This window comes from Rhopilema esculentum, chromosome 16 (assembly GCF_057945365.1).
Source record: "Rhopilema esculentum isolate cy_ngs chromosome 16, ASM5794536v1, whole genome shotgun sequence".
Classification (NCBI taxonomy): Eukaryota; Metazoa; Cnidaria; class Scyphozoa; order Rhizostomeae; family Rhizostomatidae; genus Rhopilema; species Rhopilema esculentum.
The window spans coordinates 13,493,478-13,508,345 of record NC_142830.1 but is presented as its reverse complement, the minus strand read 5'-3'; the positions used below and the strand labels follow the sequence as shown (position 1 = coordinate 13,508,345).

The 14,868-nt window shown below is 37.9% G+C and overlaps 1 protein-coding gene across 1 annotated transcript; it reads right to left on the bottom strand.

Annotated features, from left to right (window-relative positions):
- Positions 1 to 1,252: 1,252 nt before the first annotated feature.
- LOC135682472 (asparagine synthetase [glutamine-hydrolyzing]) lies at positions 1,253 to 13,890 on the bottom strand. The gene is made up of 3 exons (XM_065197373.2): positions 13,734 to 13,890; positions 6,228 to 6,531; positions 1,253 to 3,055 (listed from the first exon to the last, which is right to left on the bottom strand). The coding sequence occupies exons 2-3, from the start codon at positions 6,509 to 6,511 to the stop codon at positions 1,678 to 1,680; spliced, it is 1,662 nt and encodes a 553-aa protein (XP_065053445.2). The 5' UTR covers positions 6,512 to 6,531; positions 13,734 to 13,890; the 3' UTR covers positions 1,253 to 1,677.
- Between the last annotated feature and the right edge of the window lie 978 nt (positions 13,891 to 14,868).

Here is a 14,868-nt window from a genome sequence, read left to right as displayed (position 1 = left end):
GCAAGAGTAACTTACAAGCATTTTGTAACTTAAGTGACCATCTGGTCTAAACCTACTCTTATTTTCGAAATGAAAAGTTAAAGTATGGCTAATTATGTCAAATCGCAATATCTTGAGAAATCAGCCTTCATATTAACTTGGGTACCAAAGCCCAAGAAATTGGGAGGGGTATTTTCAAGCTCATTAGAGGTATAAACCTTTCTCTCTCTTTTTCTCTCCTCTCCCTTTCTTCTTCAATTTTTTACCCTTCCGAATTTCTTGGTACCAAGGGTAGGGCTAAACAACAATTATTAGAAAAATAAATGTTATTTTCGAAGATAATCGCAGCTCAAATATTTTAAAACCAAAAAAATGTGTTTATAAACGAAGAAGATATTGAATAACGAGTTTTATTTTGGTGACGTCAGCATTTGGCTAGCTTGTGACTTTTGGCAAGAATGGGTCTAATAGGCCACGTTGCCAGATTACGACACTGAATGGAAATCATATGGTCAACGTCAAAGTTGATTAGGAATAAAATAACGTTTATGTTGATGCATTTGATGTGAATATAATATAGATTAAATATAAAATTTGCATTGAATTCAAGTTTAAAGCAATCGCAGGCATACTCAAGTAATGAGGATATTTGAAAGGACACAGGAAGAAGCATAGATGTCATGATATGCAAGCAATGCAGCGAATACTAATTTCATTATATTGGCATGAAGACATAACGTCAAATGGGGATGGTTTGAAGTAACAGAGGATTCAGTTGGCAAAACATTGTAAATTATCATATTTATTTAAAGGGTTGTATCTCCTTTAAATACTTTACGAATGATCCTGATAAATTTCATGACCGCATTTCCGAAAATGATGAAAAAACATTACAGTCAAATTGTCAAAAAGAAAAGTCAGTCCCCTTTATGGCCCTGGAAATGAAAAGGGTCATTACAACCGCTTTACATTGCAAAGAAGTATGCTTCAGGCTATTTTTCATCTAGCTCTGATAATATAAATTTATATATCATGCATCCGTTACTTCAAATCTGCGCAATTTCCGTCAGTCGCTTTTATTTTGTAAACGTTTAATCCAAAAATGTGAATGTGAATCTATGAATATAAATATTGAAAGAACGATTTTAAAATTGGTATTCATGGTGCGAATTTTGTAAGAGTGTCAACATCATTAAATTTTCATTTATTTCTTACATACAAAGGTCTAAAGTTGAAGCAAGTATCTAATTCAGAAAAAAAGCAAAGCTGTCAATTAAATAAGCAAAAAGAAAGACAATAAATAAGCAAATTGAAGAAGCATACTTCTAAGTTAACAAAACTATTTTAAAATGTACTTACTAAAAAGAGACGCCTCTACCAATAACAATTTGCAAGATTCCCCTTACTAAGATTATTATCCTTCACTGTTGTAAATATTTTCATGGTTACTTTCATTCCACTAAAGTATTAAGCGCTAAATGTTATTGTGTAGCCTATTGAAATAAATGCAGAAATTTTGCTCAAATCAAGTCCTGAACAGCCTAATCCCTAGTTAACTTTGATTAATAACTTCCCAATAGCAGTTCGTCTCTAAAATGCCATTCAGTCAAAATATTTTAAAATTTCTACTTGTTACATTATCGATTAATTGTTAATTAAAAATGGTCGTTTTTCTGCAGGTAAATGCTTAATTTTCGACTATGCATGGAAATGTTTCAGTGTCCTCGCAGACGGGTCTGACGCTCCGCTGATCCACTTTGGCATCCAGAAGTACGGAGTAAAACCAGATTGATCTGGAAAATTGTTCTCAAACACCTTTCTGTAGAAATAGGCCTCCTCGGTTTGTGGCGTGTTGACAGGATATTTGGCTTTGCTTTTTTCCAGCTCATCGGGTTGCAGCTGACTGGCACAATACTCTTTCAGCATTGTGTACCAGGGTTTCTCTAATGATGATACTCCATCGCTGAATGCTTCCTTGGCACGCCACAGAATCTCGTCGGGTAGATATTCAGTCAAATGTCCATCAAATGCTGACCTTAATAGGTATTTCTCAATTCCCTTTTGGGGCTGCCTCATCTTGGGAGGGATTGAAAGATAGTAGGCAGTGAATGCCTTGTCTAAGAATGGAACGCGCAGCTCCAAGCCATGCGCAGCGGTCGTTCTGTCTGCACGCAGGTTGTCATAGAGATAGAGTTCCCGCAGCAACCGTTTCGATTCCTCGTCAGCTTCTTCAGGGGAGGGTGCTTTGTGAAAGTAAATGTAGCCCTGGGCAAGTTCATCGGATCCCTCACCCGAGAACAAGACGACAGTGTCTGTATTCTCACGTATGTACTTACTCACCAGATACATACCAACAGAGGCGCGGACGGTCGTAATATCATAAGATTCAAGCGACCAAATAACGGACTTTAGGGCATTGAATCCATCTTCCGGGCTAAAGATAACTTCATGGTGTTCTGTGCCAAGTCGATCAGCGACTTTCTTTGCAGCAGCAAGATCTGTGCTCCCTTGCATTCCTGTTGAAAACGTTTGAATCGGATATTCAACGCCCTGCTCCTTCGCAATCTTCACAACCAATGCAGCGATTAGGCTAGAGTCCAGACCACCTGACAGCAAACAGCCAATCCTTCGTTCTGCCATTAGCCGCTTTCGAACAGCATCACTCAATAAGGCCCTTATGTTTTCTTTGATGTCCTCACCCACATTGACAGGGATATTGAAAACTTGTGGTGTCTCTACGTCAGTGTAGGGTCCACTATCAAAGAGCTGTACCCGTCCATCCTTAGGATCCAGCTTATACGAAGCGAAGCTAGCAGGGGAGAACTGCTTCAGTTCTGCCTGAGTACCATCATCATTGACCAATCCGATTAGTCCTTTAGCTTCCGATGCAATACCCATCTGACCAGATGACGTCAGGATTCTGTACATAGGCCTGACACCGAACGTATCGCGGCCTATATGAACTTGATTTTTCTCTGCGTCAACAATACAGAATGCGAATACTCCGTCCAAAAGTTGGGCAGTCTTCTTCGCCCCAAATTTGTGGTAGAGATGAATTATAACCTCACCATCGACCCTGCAGCAAAAATTCAAATTCATTAATAACATGAAATTTGAAAATTTAACACCAAGGTTCATAGGCAAAAGGGGGTGCTGCTAAAAGTTGGAGAGTGTTTCTCTTTGCCATGAATGAACAATTTCAGAAATTTCATTGTGAAATAAACAAAGCTCGTTTCTGATATTTCTGAGATCAAAGAGGATATGAATCCAAGAAACGGATATCTCATAAGAGTTAAAACTCATAAAAATGTTTTACCGTTTAAGTTCGCATTAAATTTATATCGCATGTAATTCACTTGCCCTACCAAGTACTTACAAAAATAAATACACATTCAGCTACAGTGCCTGCCAGGAGTACTTAGAATACCAACGATAGTAATTTCGTTTTAAATTTTCTCTTCCTTATCCCGATTATTTCTCTTTACAGTCCTGTCAAATTTCATAGTGTATTAGAACTTCAAAAAACAACGTAAGAATTCAGTTGCAGAATGTCACGAGGTATTTCTTAGAACACCGACACAGTTTTGTATTTCTCGAGGTATTTCTTAGGACTTCGGAAAATGACGCCAATCTTCAAGAATTGTCCTCCAAATTATGATTGCAACTGGCTGCAATATGATTTACTGAAAATATTCAAAAACGAAAGCCCATTAATTTTCTTTTCAGAAGAGAAATATCTTATTTTTCATACAAATGATAACACTCAGGAACAAAAAATTTACTTGACGTTGCGATAGAGAGCTAGGCTAGTGACATTTCATATGAAGTAACGACGGAAAATAAAAATTAAACGGAAGAGATTGAAACCAATAGAAATATGGAAAACGTCTTCATTGGAACAAAACGGTATTGCAAACCTTTTCACTAACGGGATTGCAAACCTAAGGTGAAAACGAACACCTTCTGTCTGCACAAAAGCGGTTTTTTCGTGCTTGTGTAGATAGATTCCAAAACTGCTAGATGCAACGACGATCGGGCTTTGCCAATAATCAGAAAAACATGTCGCCATTATAGTTTTTTCACAATCTGAGTTTTCCAGTAAAAGCTGCCCGATAGTAGAATCGCATGTTTTACTAGTTGTTTTTGATCTGCAAGACTGAAGTGGCTGTTCTGTTTGGGAAAGGGTTTTGCTTTTAATGCTGGAAGGGACATGCTGCTTCATTCTATCCTCCAATCTTTGGACCAAATTTTACGTCAGCCGAGAAATATCTTCTCCTTAATGTAAACTGAAATGATACTCCACTGGATAGCCGTTCTCCAGAAAAATCGTTTTTAGTTGTTCAAGTTCCGAGTTGAGTTTAGACTAGGAGCAAATCATCAGTGCCCTATGTGTAAGCGTTTTAATGAGGCTGATTTTTCTTTGTTTTGGGCAAAACGAACTCCATTGATTACGGTATACCCTGGTAAAAAACCAGTGCTGGACTTTTCAACCAAAACATCTAGAAATGGCAAGGAGTTGTTTTCTTCCCCTTTTAAATGTTAACTGTAGGGCCGGGTGAAGGCCATTAAGGCGTTTTAGAAAAACATCACACTCAGCTTCTCAGCCACTGATTTGAAAATAGCTAATGTGTCATCAACATAACGAAAATAATTTCCTGCCTTTTTGGTCGCAGTCAAACAAACGCTCTTCATGAAGCCAACAAAGATATTGGCTAAGGCAGGTCCCAGAGGGCTACCCATAGCGACACCATCCTTTTGTTGGTACATTTCATTGTTAAAGCTGGATTCAACTGAACGTGTTGCAGTTTCCATCAGTTCAATGAATACTTCCTCTGGGAATGGTGGGCTATTAAGCTCGCTTCGGTACAAAGCATCGGCGCATATTTTGATGGTCTCACTCAAAGGAACTTTTGTGAAAAGACTATTAATGTTGAAAGAACACAAGAAAGATGTTTCGTTTTCGATGTTCAAGTTTTGCATGAACTCAGCGAATGTAAAAGAATCCTTGATGCAATGCTTTAAATATTTTTGAAGAACAGGGTCCAAAACTTCAGAAAGCCACTTAGCCAGTTCGTGTTGTGCTGAGCCAATCATAGACAAGATAGGTCTAAGTGGGACGTTCGGCTTGTGTATTTTAGGCCATACATTTGTGGACGTTGTGAGCCTGTGGGTCTTATCCTATCGTAAATTTCGTTGGTCAACACTTATATGAGTTGACCAGCTCCAAAAAGCGTTTTTGAAGTTTCCACTCGAGCTTGGCCGTTTTATCCTGTGTTTCGACGTCACCCAGTTTTTCGAACTTTTCCTTGTCGAGGAGAATATTCTCCATTTTTTCGATGTAGTCCTTTTTGTTCAAAATAACCACCCCTGACCCTTTATCGGGCTTTGTGATAAAGGTTTCATTATCAGACCGTAGAGATTCTAGTACTTGAAATCTGAAGAGAAATGTTTGCTCTTTTCAAAGCCATTTTCAATCATCTTCTTAACAGTCTTCCAGGCATGTTTGTTGCTGCAGTGTTCCACATGTTTGTTTTGGTGGGGAGCAGGCAAAAATGAGTAAGTTGGTGGGGGGGATTAGCCTTGTTATTGGTAGAATGTCTTGGAAAACCCCGGGAATACTGCCATAGCTAACTCCACGTGTCTTCGTGTCTGAAATAATTTGCCTTATGCGTGGGTCAAATCTCCCCACCCACAGCTTATGACAGATGTATGCAAACACCGTTTTAGCAGTTTTTTGCGCCCCTTTCTCACACTATCAGCTGCCAGCGCAGAATTTAATATTTTCACACACAACCAAAAGACAATGTTTTGACATGTTATTGTTGAAATGGAACTTCGATGAAATTTTCTATTGAAATTTTGCTTATAATAGTTGGACTGCGATTCGAATTTTCATTCAAGATAACAGCATTTCGACAGCGACTTTCGACTGAGGTGAAGTTTTCCACCTGTTTTCTATTATAATATAGCACGCTTTTTGGGAAAACGTAAAGTCAGCTTTATTTACAAAAAACTTGCTTCAATTTGCTCTTGTCGTTAATGATCAGGCAGGTGATACGATCAAAGGCTGCGGGGAAAGCCAATTGAAACAGAATTAACCTTAGGTTTGGTACGATCATTTACGTAGCGGGATACCGTCCTAGCAATAGGATAAAGTAACTTGTTAAGTAGATAACATCTTGATATGCATTGTTACTTTATACTGCAATAGAAATATAAATAATCATAAAAAATAAAAAAACACTCACCTAGTTTCGAAGTCAAACCCGAATTGTTTGCCCAACTCTTTGAAGTTGTATATTTCGCCATTGTAAATCATGTGAATGTGCGGCAGATTGTGGATTCTGATTGGCTGCTGTCCATAGAGGTCATCAACGATTGACAATCGGTGGAATGCCAAACAGCAATGATTAATGTGTGGGATTGTTTCCAAGCGAAAGAAGTCGGGACCGCGATGGGCCACCAATAATGCATGATGTATTTCTGACGACACACTGTGATCGTAGCCAAAAAGGGCCCAGATTCCACACATTTTCACGCTTTTTAATTAGTCTGTATGAAAAAGGGAAGTATTCATCAGAATGGATTGATAAGTAAATACATTTCGATTGTCACAATATTTTCATTTTGTCATCGCCGATAGTGGATAACAAAAAAATTTGACGGATCTCCAAGCTCTAGAGAAATGCCGGGTGTTTGACGGCACCCCGTCTAACAACAATGCCAGCCTATTTCATTAGGAATACACCCACTAAAGATGTTGCAAAAGACACTTATGGCAATGTCGGTATCAAAAATAAATATGAATGCCTATGACTCTGATTACTGCGTGAAAAAGAAAGTATACAAAGAAGAAGAAAAGAAGCTAGAAGAATGAGAAATAGAGAGAGATGTGAAAGTAAAGAAAAAGAAGACAAGGAAACAAGTTGAGAGAGAGAGGCAAATGAAAAAGTAGAGAAAGAAGACATTGAGGGAGAAGAGGAAGAAGAAGAGGAAGAAGAAGAAGAAGTAGAGGAAGAAGAAGAAGAAGTAAAGTGGAAGAAGGAAATGAAGAGGAGATGGAGGGAGAAGAATAAGAGAAATTTGAGGAAGAGAAGTAGATGACGTTTAAAAAAAGGAGTAAAGAAAGAGCGAGATTAAGGAGAAACAGGAGAACGTTGTGTGAGAAGAGGAAGAAAAGGTCGGAAGAGAAAAGGAAGTATGTGTTAAATAGAATAGACTTGAGGCTTCCCGTCAAATCACTAAGCAAACGGACAAATAAGTTTTTCTGTATAAGTATAAGTTTTTAAGAGGAAATATTTAGAACGGGTTCTCAGTTGGGTCAAAACAGGCATCCAACCTCAGTGCCTTCAAAGCTTCCATTTAGAAGTAACAAAATTTTTCATTACTAGTGTTTAATTCCCTATGCAGAAAGCACAAAGGCTCATTGCAATTGCTGTAGCTAAATAGTTTTCGTTTATAAATATTGTATGTTTTTTTTAAACGGAGGACCCCTTCGAAAACAGCAGATGCTAAAAGGGACCTATCTATAAAGAAAATAACTAAAATAAAATGAAATGAACAAATAGGAAGGGGAGTAGAATGGACAGGAGAGAAACGACGAGCAAAAAGGAAGATAAAGAGGAAAGAAGAAGTAGAGGAAGATAGGGAAGATTAAGAAGGAGAAGATGCAGAAGAGGAAGTAGATGAGGTCAGAAGAAGAGAAAGATGAAGAGGTCAGAAGAAGAGGAAGAAGAGGAATTACAAGAAGAGGAAGAGAGGAAGAAGAGGAGGTAGAGGAAGAGACAGAAGAAAAGGAAGAAGAGGAGGTAGAAGAGGAGGTACAAGAAGAGGAAGAAGAGGAGGTCAGAAGAAGTGGAAGAAGAGGAGGTAGAAGAAATGGAAGAAGAGGAGGTAGAAGAGGAGGTAGAGGAAGAGACAGAAAAAGAGGAAGAAGAGGAGGTAGAAAAAGAGGAAGATAAGTAAGTAAAAGAAGATGTAGAATACGTCGATAAACAAGAACTATAAAAATACTGACGAGGACCTAGAAAATAAGAAGATACTGATGATGAAAAAAGGGCATTTGTTGTTATTTTCAGTAACAGCTGTTTTCAGAAATAGAATACGTAAATGACAACCTTATAGAGTAGCTAATAGAAAGCTTGTAAAATAGCGAAATTTTATTGCCTATCACATAGACCACCTTTACATGCGCCCCGAAACAAAGCTTTGTCTCGGATAAAATTGAATTTCATTTCGGGCCATAAGGAGAAAAAGAAAAGTGTTCACACCATGAATAACAGTAAACTCAATTAGGTTTTATTTCTTTTCGCCCCGAAATGAAACTTCATGCTGGTCGGAAAAACAGAAATAAACATATCCCGCCATGCAACATATAAATATACAAAAAAGAACATGTCCCAATGAACATACAAATCGTTTGAAAATCAACCGAAATGAAATGTGACACAACATTTCGAGAACAATTTCATTTCGGATATCATGTAAAGGGCGGTTTCCACTTGAGCGAAATCTTCAGCGAATCCGACAGCGATTGGAATTTCGTTTGTTCTTTCCGGGCATGGGCAAATTCGCTAGCGGAATGTGAAACACGGCATCGCTCTGAATGGAAACACGCTCTGCAAATTCGCTGGAAAATTCACACAAATGACTTTCTTTTGATAATAAATTTTCTGTAAAATCCGAGATTTTTGACTAGCCTTATTCGTCTTTTGATCTATGACTAATGTGAAATATTTCGAGTGCCTGAAATCGAACAACTGAGAGTGTTGGCACTTTGGAAAAATTAACTTAGCACTATTCTGTGGTCTTTTCATTCAGAATCGTTATAACTGAATAAAGTTATTTATATGTGGGCTATTGGGTATAGGAATGTTCACAAATTACACAATCAGATACCCTCTCCAGCCTTAAAAGGAGAATAAACTATTGGAAGGGATAGGAATGCAACTGTAAACTGTGTAGACATTTCATGACTCAGGTTGGGTTCTTGAACGGATAAATGTATTGTATTGTTAATGCCAAAAATGCTGTAAAAACATTACAAAATATGTATTTATGTTTTTATACTCAATTATTTCTTATGTTAGATATATATGTACTTACATTTTTTTATTTTTAAACAATTTTACTTTGTAGTAGGCTTGAATTAGCTTTTATTTTGTAGCTATTTTTATACGCCTACTTTAAATATTTAATAGATAGTAATACTAATAATAATATAAATAATAATAATGGGACAGGGGATTAACACAAACGTTAACGGTCATTATGACTAATTATTGAAGCTTGTTAAATTATATTTTAGGGGTAAGAGGATTTTTTCCAAAATTGCCTATTTTTGATTATGAAATATGTGCATATTCCAATTTGTGTCTCTTTTGAATAATAGTGCTCTTTCCTTCCGCAATCAAATGTCCTTTGATAGTGAAATCTGTTGTTCGAATGATAGAGGATAACACTTTCCAAACATCCTGTGACAAACTATTTTATTTTGAAATCCAACTAAAAACTCATAGGCATATTGCTTTTGATAGCAAGGGATGGGGCAACAAATTTGCCTCTCTCGGCAGTATGCAGCATGACTCGAGTTAGACATATAGCGCATTCGGCGCTTCTATATCATTGATGGAGTTATCTACAAATATAACAGGCATTACATCTACAAAACATAAGAGCATAAGGTTGTTGATAGTTCAGATAATGAATTGGATAATGAAGATACAGGGCGTGCCCAACAGGGGTGGCCAGGGGTGCCATGGCCCCCCCACCTTTTGTGAAATTAAAGATTAAAGTCAGCTCAAATTATCTTAGACAGATAAATCTGTAAACTACAGCAAATACATTGAACCAAAGTCCACCAGTATAAGTGTGTCAGACCTACCAAGTCACACGCATTTTGCGTGAGACACGCCTTTCTTACGCTCGCACGCATCAAAGCAGAATCCTCGCTTTATTCAAATTTTTCAATTTTATTCCAAATCCTAGCAAAATCCCTCTTTCCTAACAAGTCATGTTAGCACGACAACAGCAACTAGATAATAAGAGGACTAGATAACAGCGAATTTGCACAGGTTGGTGAATGACGTTACATTCATTGGCAAGCACAAATAGCAGGTTAGCTTTTCTGCGACTATGACCATTGTGGATTAATTGGAAATGTAAAAGAGAAGCATAATATCCCTTAAATTAGAGTTTCAATTTAGCAGATTGCAATCGGAGTTGTCAGAGCGAAGTAACTTTTTCTCGAGAATGATATTTGGGGTTTCAGTTACACTACGACGCTCCTCCGCTTGCTTGTACGCCTGCATTTCTTTCTCTGCATTCTTGGTCCACAGTTCTGTACTCTTTTGCGATGATTTGCGCAGCACAAGCGCACCAGATTAAATTACTTCATGATTATGTACTGTTATACATTCTTTCGCAATAAAAAACTGAATAGAATGGCGAAAAACAAAGCCCCCCTCAATCCACCACCCGCTTCTGTGCGGTCCCTGCTTAAAAAGGCGTTTCCGAAGAACTAGAGGGCATGGTAAAAGAAATGTCTGGGGGATACGCCCAAGGACCCTACTTTTGGTTGTGTGGCAGTCAGGATTCGTTCTGGACCAAACCTTTTCCCTCCCTTTTTAAAAAAAGCTCACTCATTTTCAAAACTGAAACCTGACAGGTCTGCAGTGTCAGTAAAATTTTTGCCACAACTAGGGCTAGAGAGTGAGATGAAACTTTCTTTATACTGCTGGACCCTCCAGTTTAGGATCAGTGGTGCAGGCCCTGAGATAATGAATTGGAATATCAACTGTCAATGGAAAATCAAATCAATAATGGCAGAAAACATCACAAAGACATCACAAATGGCTGCCAGGAGTGAGAGAAATTCTATCTTTGCTGGTTTTGCCTCGCACAGCCTTGTTTTTTTAATATCAAATTCAACAATTTGCAAAAGCTCATCAAAATTTTCAAAAGGCATTCTCAAGAACCTTTGAAATTTGTCAACTTTCAGAAGAAATTCTTGCAAAAGCATGTCTATCAACTCCCAGTTCATTTCTTCAGGTCAACCAGGGCTTAACCCAGACGGATTGTTGCCCTTTTAGTTTTTGCACATCATACATTTTCATTTTTAATAAAGAACTGCAATAATAGCATTAGGACAGTCACATTCATATTTGATAGCTATTGGTTTCATTTTATTGCTTGTTCTCTTGAGACATGCATGTCAAGTTCATTTACTTTAGGAATATAATTTAAAATGAAGAAGGTAGATCCATCATATTTTTCTGATCAGAGACTAACTCGAGTCATGCTGCATACTGCCGAGAGAGGCAAATTTGTTGCCCCATTCCCTGCTATCAAAAGCAATATGCCTATGAGTTTTTAGTTGAATTTCAAAATAAAATAGTTTGTCACAGGATGTTTGGAGAGTGTTATTCTCTATCATTCGAACAACAGATTTCACTTGATGGCAGAAGGGAAAGCACTATTATCCAAAAAAAACACCAATTGGAATATGCACATATTGTGTAATCAAAAACAGGAAATTTAAAAAAAAACCCCTTACCCCACTCCACAAATTTTAAAGTGGGGGGGGGGCAAGGCTAAAAATGTAGAGGGCCCAGATTTTTTACCTCTTTTATTGCAGTTTTAAAATTACTTGCTTTGCAAAAAAGTGGGGGGGGGGGCATGGCCACCCTGGCCCCCCTAGTGGCACGGGCTCTGCTGATAACACAGATTTGTCTTAAATTTGAGTGTGGATAACTAATGACAGCATCACTGCCACTATGGATATTTCCAAGAAATATCATAGTCAACATAATGTCAATGCAAGAAAAGAAAAGTTAGCAAGATATTGGAGCAAAAAGGCACTGCTAGGTGGGTATCTGATCCCCTTTAAGGACTCACTATAAGGAGAGCTTTGAGCATTGCTTGACCTTTAAGCTTTGACCATTGACAAAGACCAAAAGCTGCCATTCCTCTGGCTGAAGTTCTTTGATGATAACAAATTCCTCACCAGCTTCATGCTACCCTTTTGTTCTATGGTTACCTTACCAAGTATTGGAAAACTCACAAAATAGAAAACAATGGACTTTAAATTAGTGTAATTTTCTACCTTGCTTTATTATTGGCTGAAATACTGACCTGTTCCCTGTTGTTATTCTAAAAATATTATTTATTTATTTTTCTCTCCTTTTGCTTCATTTACTTGACCGTGTACTGACAAGACCTTGACTCAACACTTTTGGGGGTGTATGTCTTTGATTTTATAAAGTTTCCTTTGACAAAATGGTATTGGGGACTTCCACAATTCCAACAATTCTATATACAGATTGATTTAACTTGATCTATTTACTAACGTATTTAGGCATATTTCTAGATAGCTTTCTGTATCATTGCAATGTCTGCATTTAGGATGTGCAAACATGGCCTATTGGAAATACTCACAACAAAGAAGATGCACATTTCTGTTCAAGAAGTAAAATTCTCTCAATCAATACAATAGCTTCCTGTTATTCACATCAATGTGCACTCTGAACCAAAGGCCACTCTTTCTTTCTTTCTTTCCCCAACATCTGTCACTAGAATTATAGCAAGACTCTTCCCCTCCCAAAATTTGACCCGAAAATCAATAATCAATGTTTTTTCTGAAAAAACATCAAATTGTCTATTCTGAGTGGTATAGTAAATGTTAAATTGGTGTCAGATCCAACCATGGTGGGTCCTCCTAGATGCCACTAAATTTGATTCTTAGTCCCCCCCCCCCAGGTTCAATTTTATGGCACATTGCTTTACCTCTAAGAAGCCCTTGCAATTTTGAAGACTTTTTGCAACTAATGCCATGCAAATTTATGATCTAAATTACTCTCTCTGCACACAATTCAACCTGTTGTAGAAGTTGACCCTTAATTTTTTTACTTCAAACTAAAATGAGGATAATTCTAAGCTGAGCGCCATGTGACCTTCCATTCCTCCTTCCCCTTCCATTTATTTTGAAAATCTCTTCTTTCACCCCACTTTCTTTTTATCCCTACTCACTGTACATTTTCTATAAAAAACCTGTTCAAAGCCACTTTTAACAAACTTTATGTAGATATACGAGGCTAGATTTGCATCAATTAATAATTCCATTGAAATGTACAGGAAAAGCTAAATTTTGAAAAGGTGGTGATTCACTGCCTAACAGTCCAAACACCAGGAAACTGACGACACTAACTAATTTCAACACGAAGATTCCAATTCTATGATCCAATTTTGGCAAATGCGAAGATTAAAAATCGACCGAAACAGAGAATTATGCTCTGAAAAAGAGGCATTACTAGACGGTGTTAACAGAAATTCAAATTACAAAGAGCGATTCTGTTGGCTACACAACGTTAGGAAATCTCAATAATCACTGAAAATTTCATCCACTTTACAAGAAGAATGAATATAATTGTCCAAACGATAGCTTCAATTTGTATCGGTTCTAGGCTCTTGAAACATTGGAGACTGAAAATTTGTGTAATAGAAGTATGGCTTGCAAACTTAAGTTTTCCATATTATTTCGTCGATGTAAACTTTCGAGAAAAGAGGGGAATGCTATCCTCATGTCGGACTAGAAAATTCTATAGCTAGGCCTTTCTCTCCGAGAGGACTGCTCTATGCGCACGTGCGGAACTGAGCGTCTCAAAACACAGTGATATCGCAGCCCAAAGATTAAATAATGCAGAGAAAAAGTTGTTTTCCAACTAAGTAAAGAAAATTACTGGAAGTATGCTACATACCAAGCTGGCTGTGTTGTGGTGGAGGTGCTTTCCGTGATTTAACCTGTTTTTATAGATTTTTCAACTGCCCACGTGTGTGTGTAGCAACATTTCTTTCGTTGTTGAATCAGCCTCACTTTCCCGTGGATTTGATTGGTTGTCAGAAAAGCACAGGGTTACAAACAAGAGAGGTGACGCACCATTATCACTTTCTGAAAAGAGAAACGAAATCCTTAAGAACGCAACAACAAACGCAACACCATATCACAGAATAATCAAGATTACTCGCCATTGCACTATCTGAAAAAAGCTGATCTTTTCCAACTGGAATACCATTGTTTTGCATGGGCTCCGACAAAGCTTGAAAAGTGGGGGCCAAGGGAAAATTTAACACCCATAACAAAAGATCCAGACCCTCTCGAATAGCCTGTGCCCCAGACCCCTAACTTGAAAGTAGAGGGTCTCTGTAACCGAAAGCCAAACCAAATCGCGTACGAGGATTGAATTGAATTCTTGGCATAATTATCACAGATCTGTGTTATTATGCAAGAAGAAGCAGTCGCACTTTAAGATCGTCGTGGCTGTACGATATAAATTTTTTATTGGTAGAAAGATTTGAGGATGCTGCCGAGCTGATCATTTTCGAAAACTCCGTTGTGACCAAAACTGCCAAAACGCAGCATTGAAGGGGTTACAAAACAAAACAGACACGCAAACAAATAAGGAAGGCTTCTAAATAAACGAGACAAGACTGCCTGAAAACCACAAAACAACGAACAAATCACAGAACACCATTTGTTGTCACCTACCACCCCTCTTTACCACAACTATCTACCATCCTCATTCCTCAAACAAAATATGAACATATTACAGAACTTCGAAACATGCAAAGAAGTCTTTCCTGACGTACCTATACTTAGAGTTACCGCAGATCTAAAAACCTCCGGGATATACTGGTTCGTGCCAGAATAAAAAGTGGCACACCCAGTAATCCCAGAGGCACTTAAGGCCAATCTCCATTGGGCGAAATTTTTTCGCTTCTTCGCCGGCGAAAGGTTATGAGCATGCGTATTTGATTTTTTTTGTTTCGTGGGCTGTGCGCGACGTTCGCCTTGAAAGTTCAAACTATTTGAACTTTTTTCTCTGTCGCCGGTGA

Coding starts and splice junctions, on each gene's coding strand:
- LOC135682472 (XM_065197373.2), bottom strand. CDS start 6,511: ATGTGTGGAATCTGGGCCCTTTTTGGCTACGATCACAGTGTGTCGTCA. Junction 3,056..6,227: donor GGGTTTGACTTCGAAACTAG/GTGAGTGTTTTT, acceptor TTTTTGCTGCAG/GGTCGATGGTGAGGTTATAA.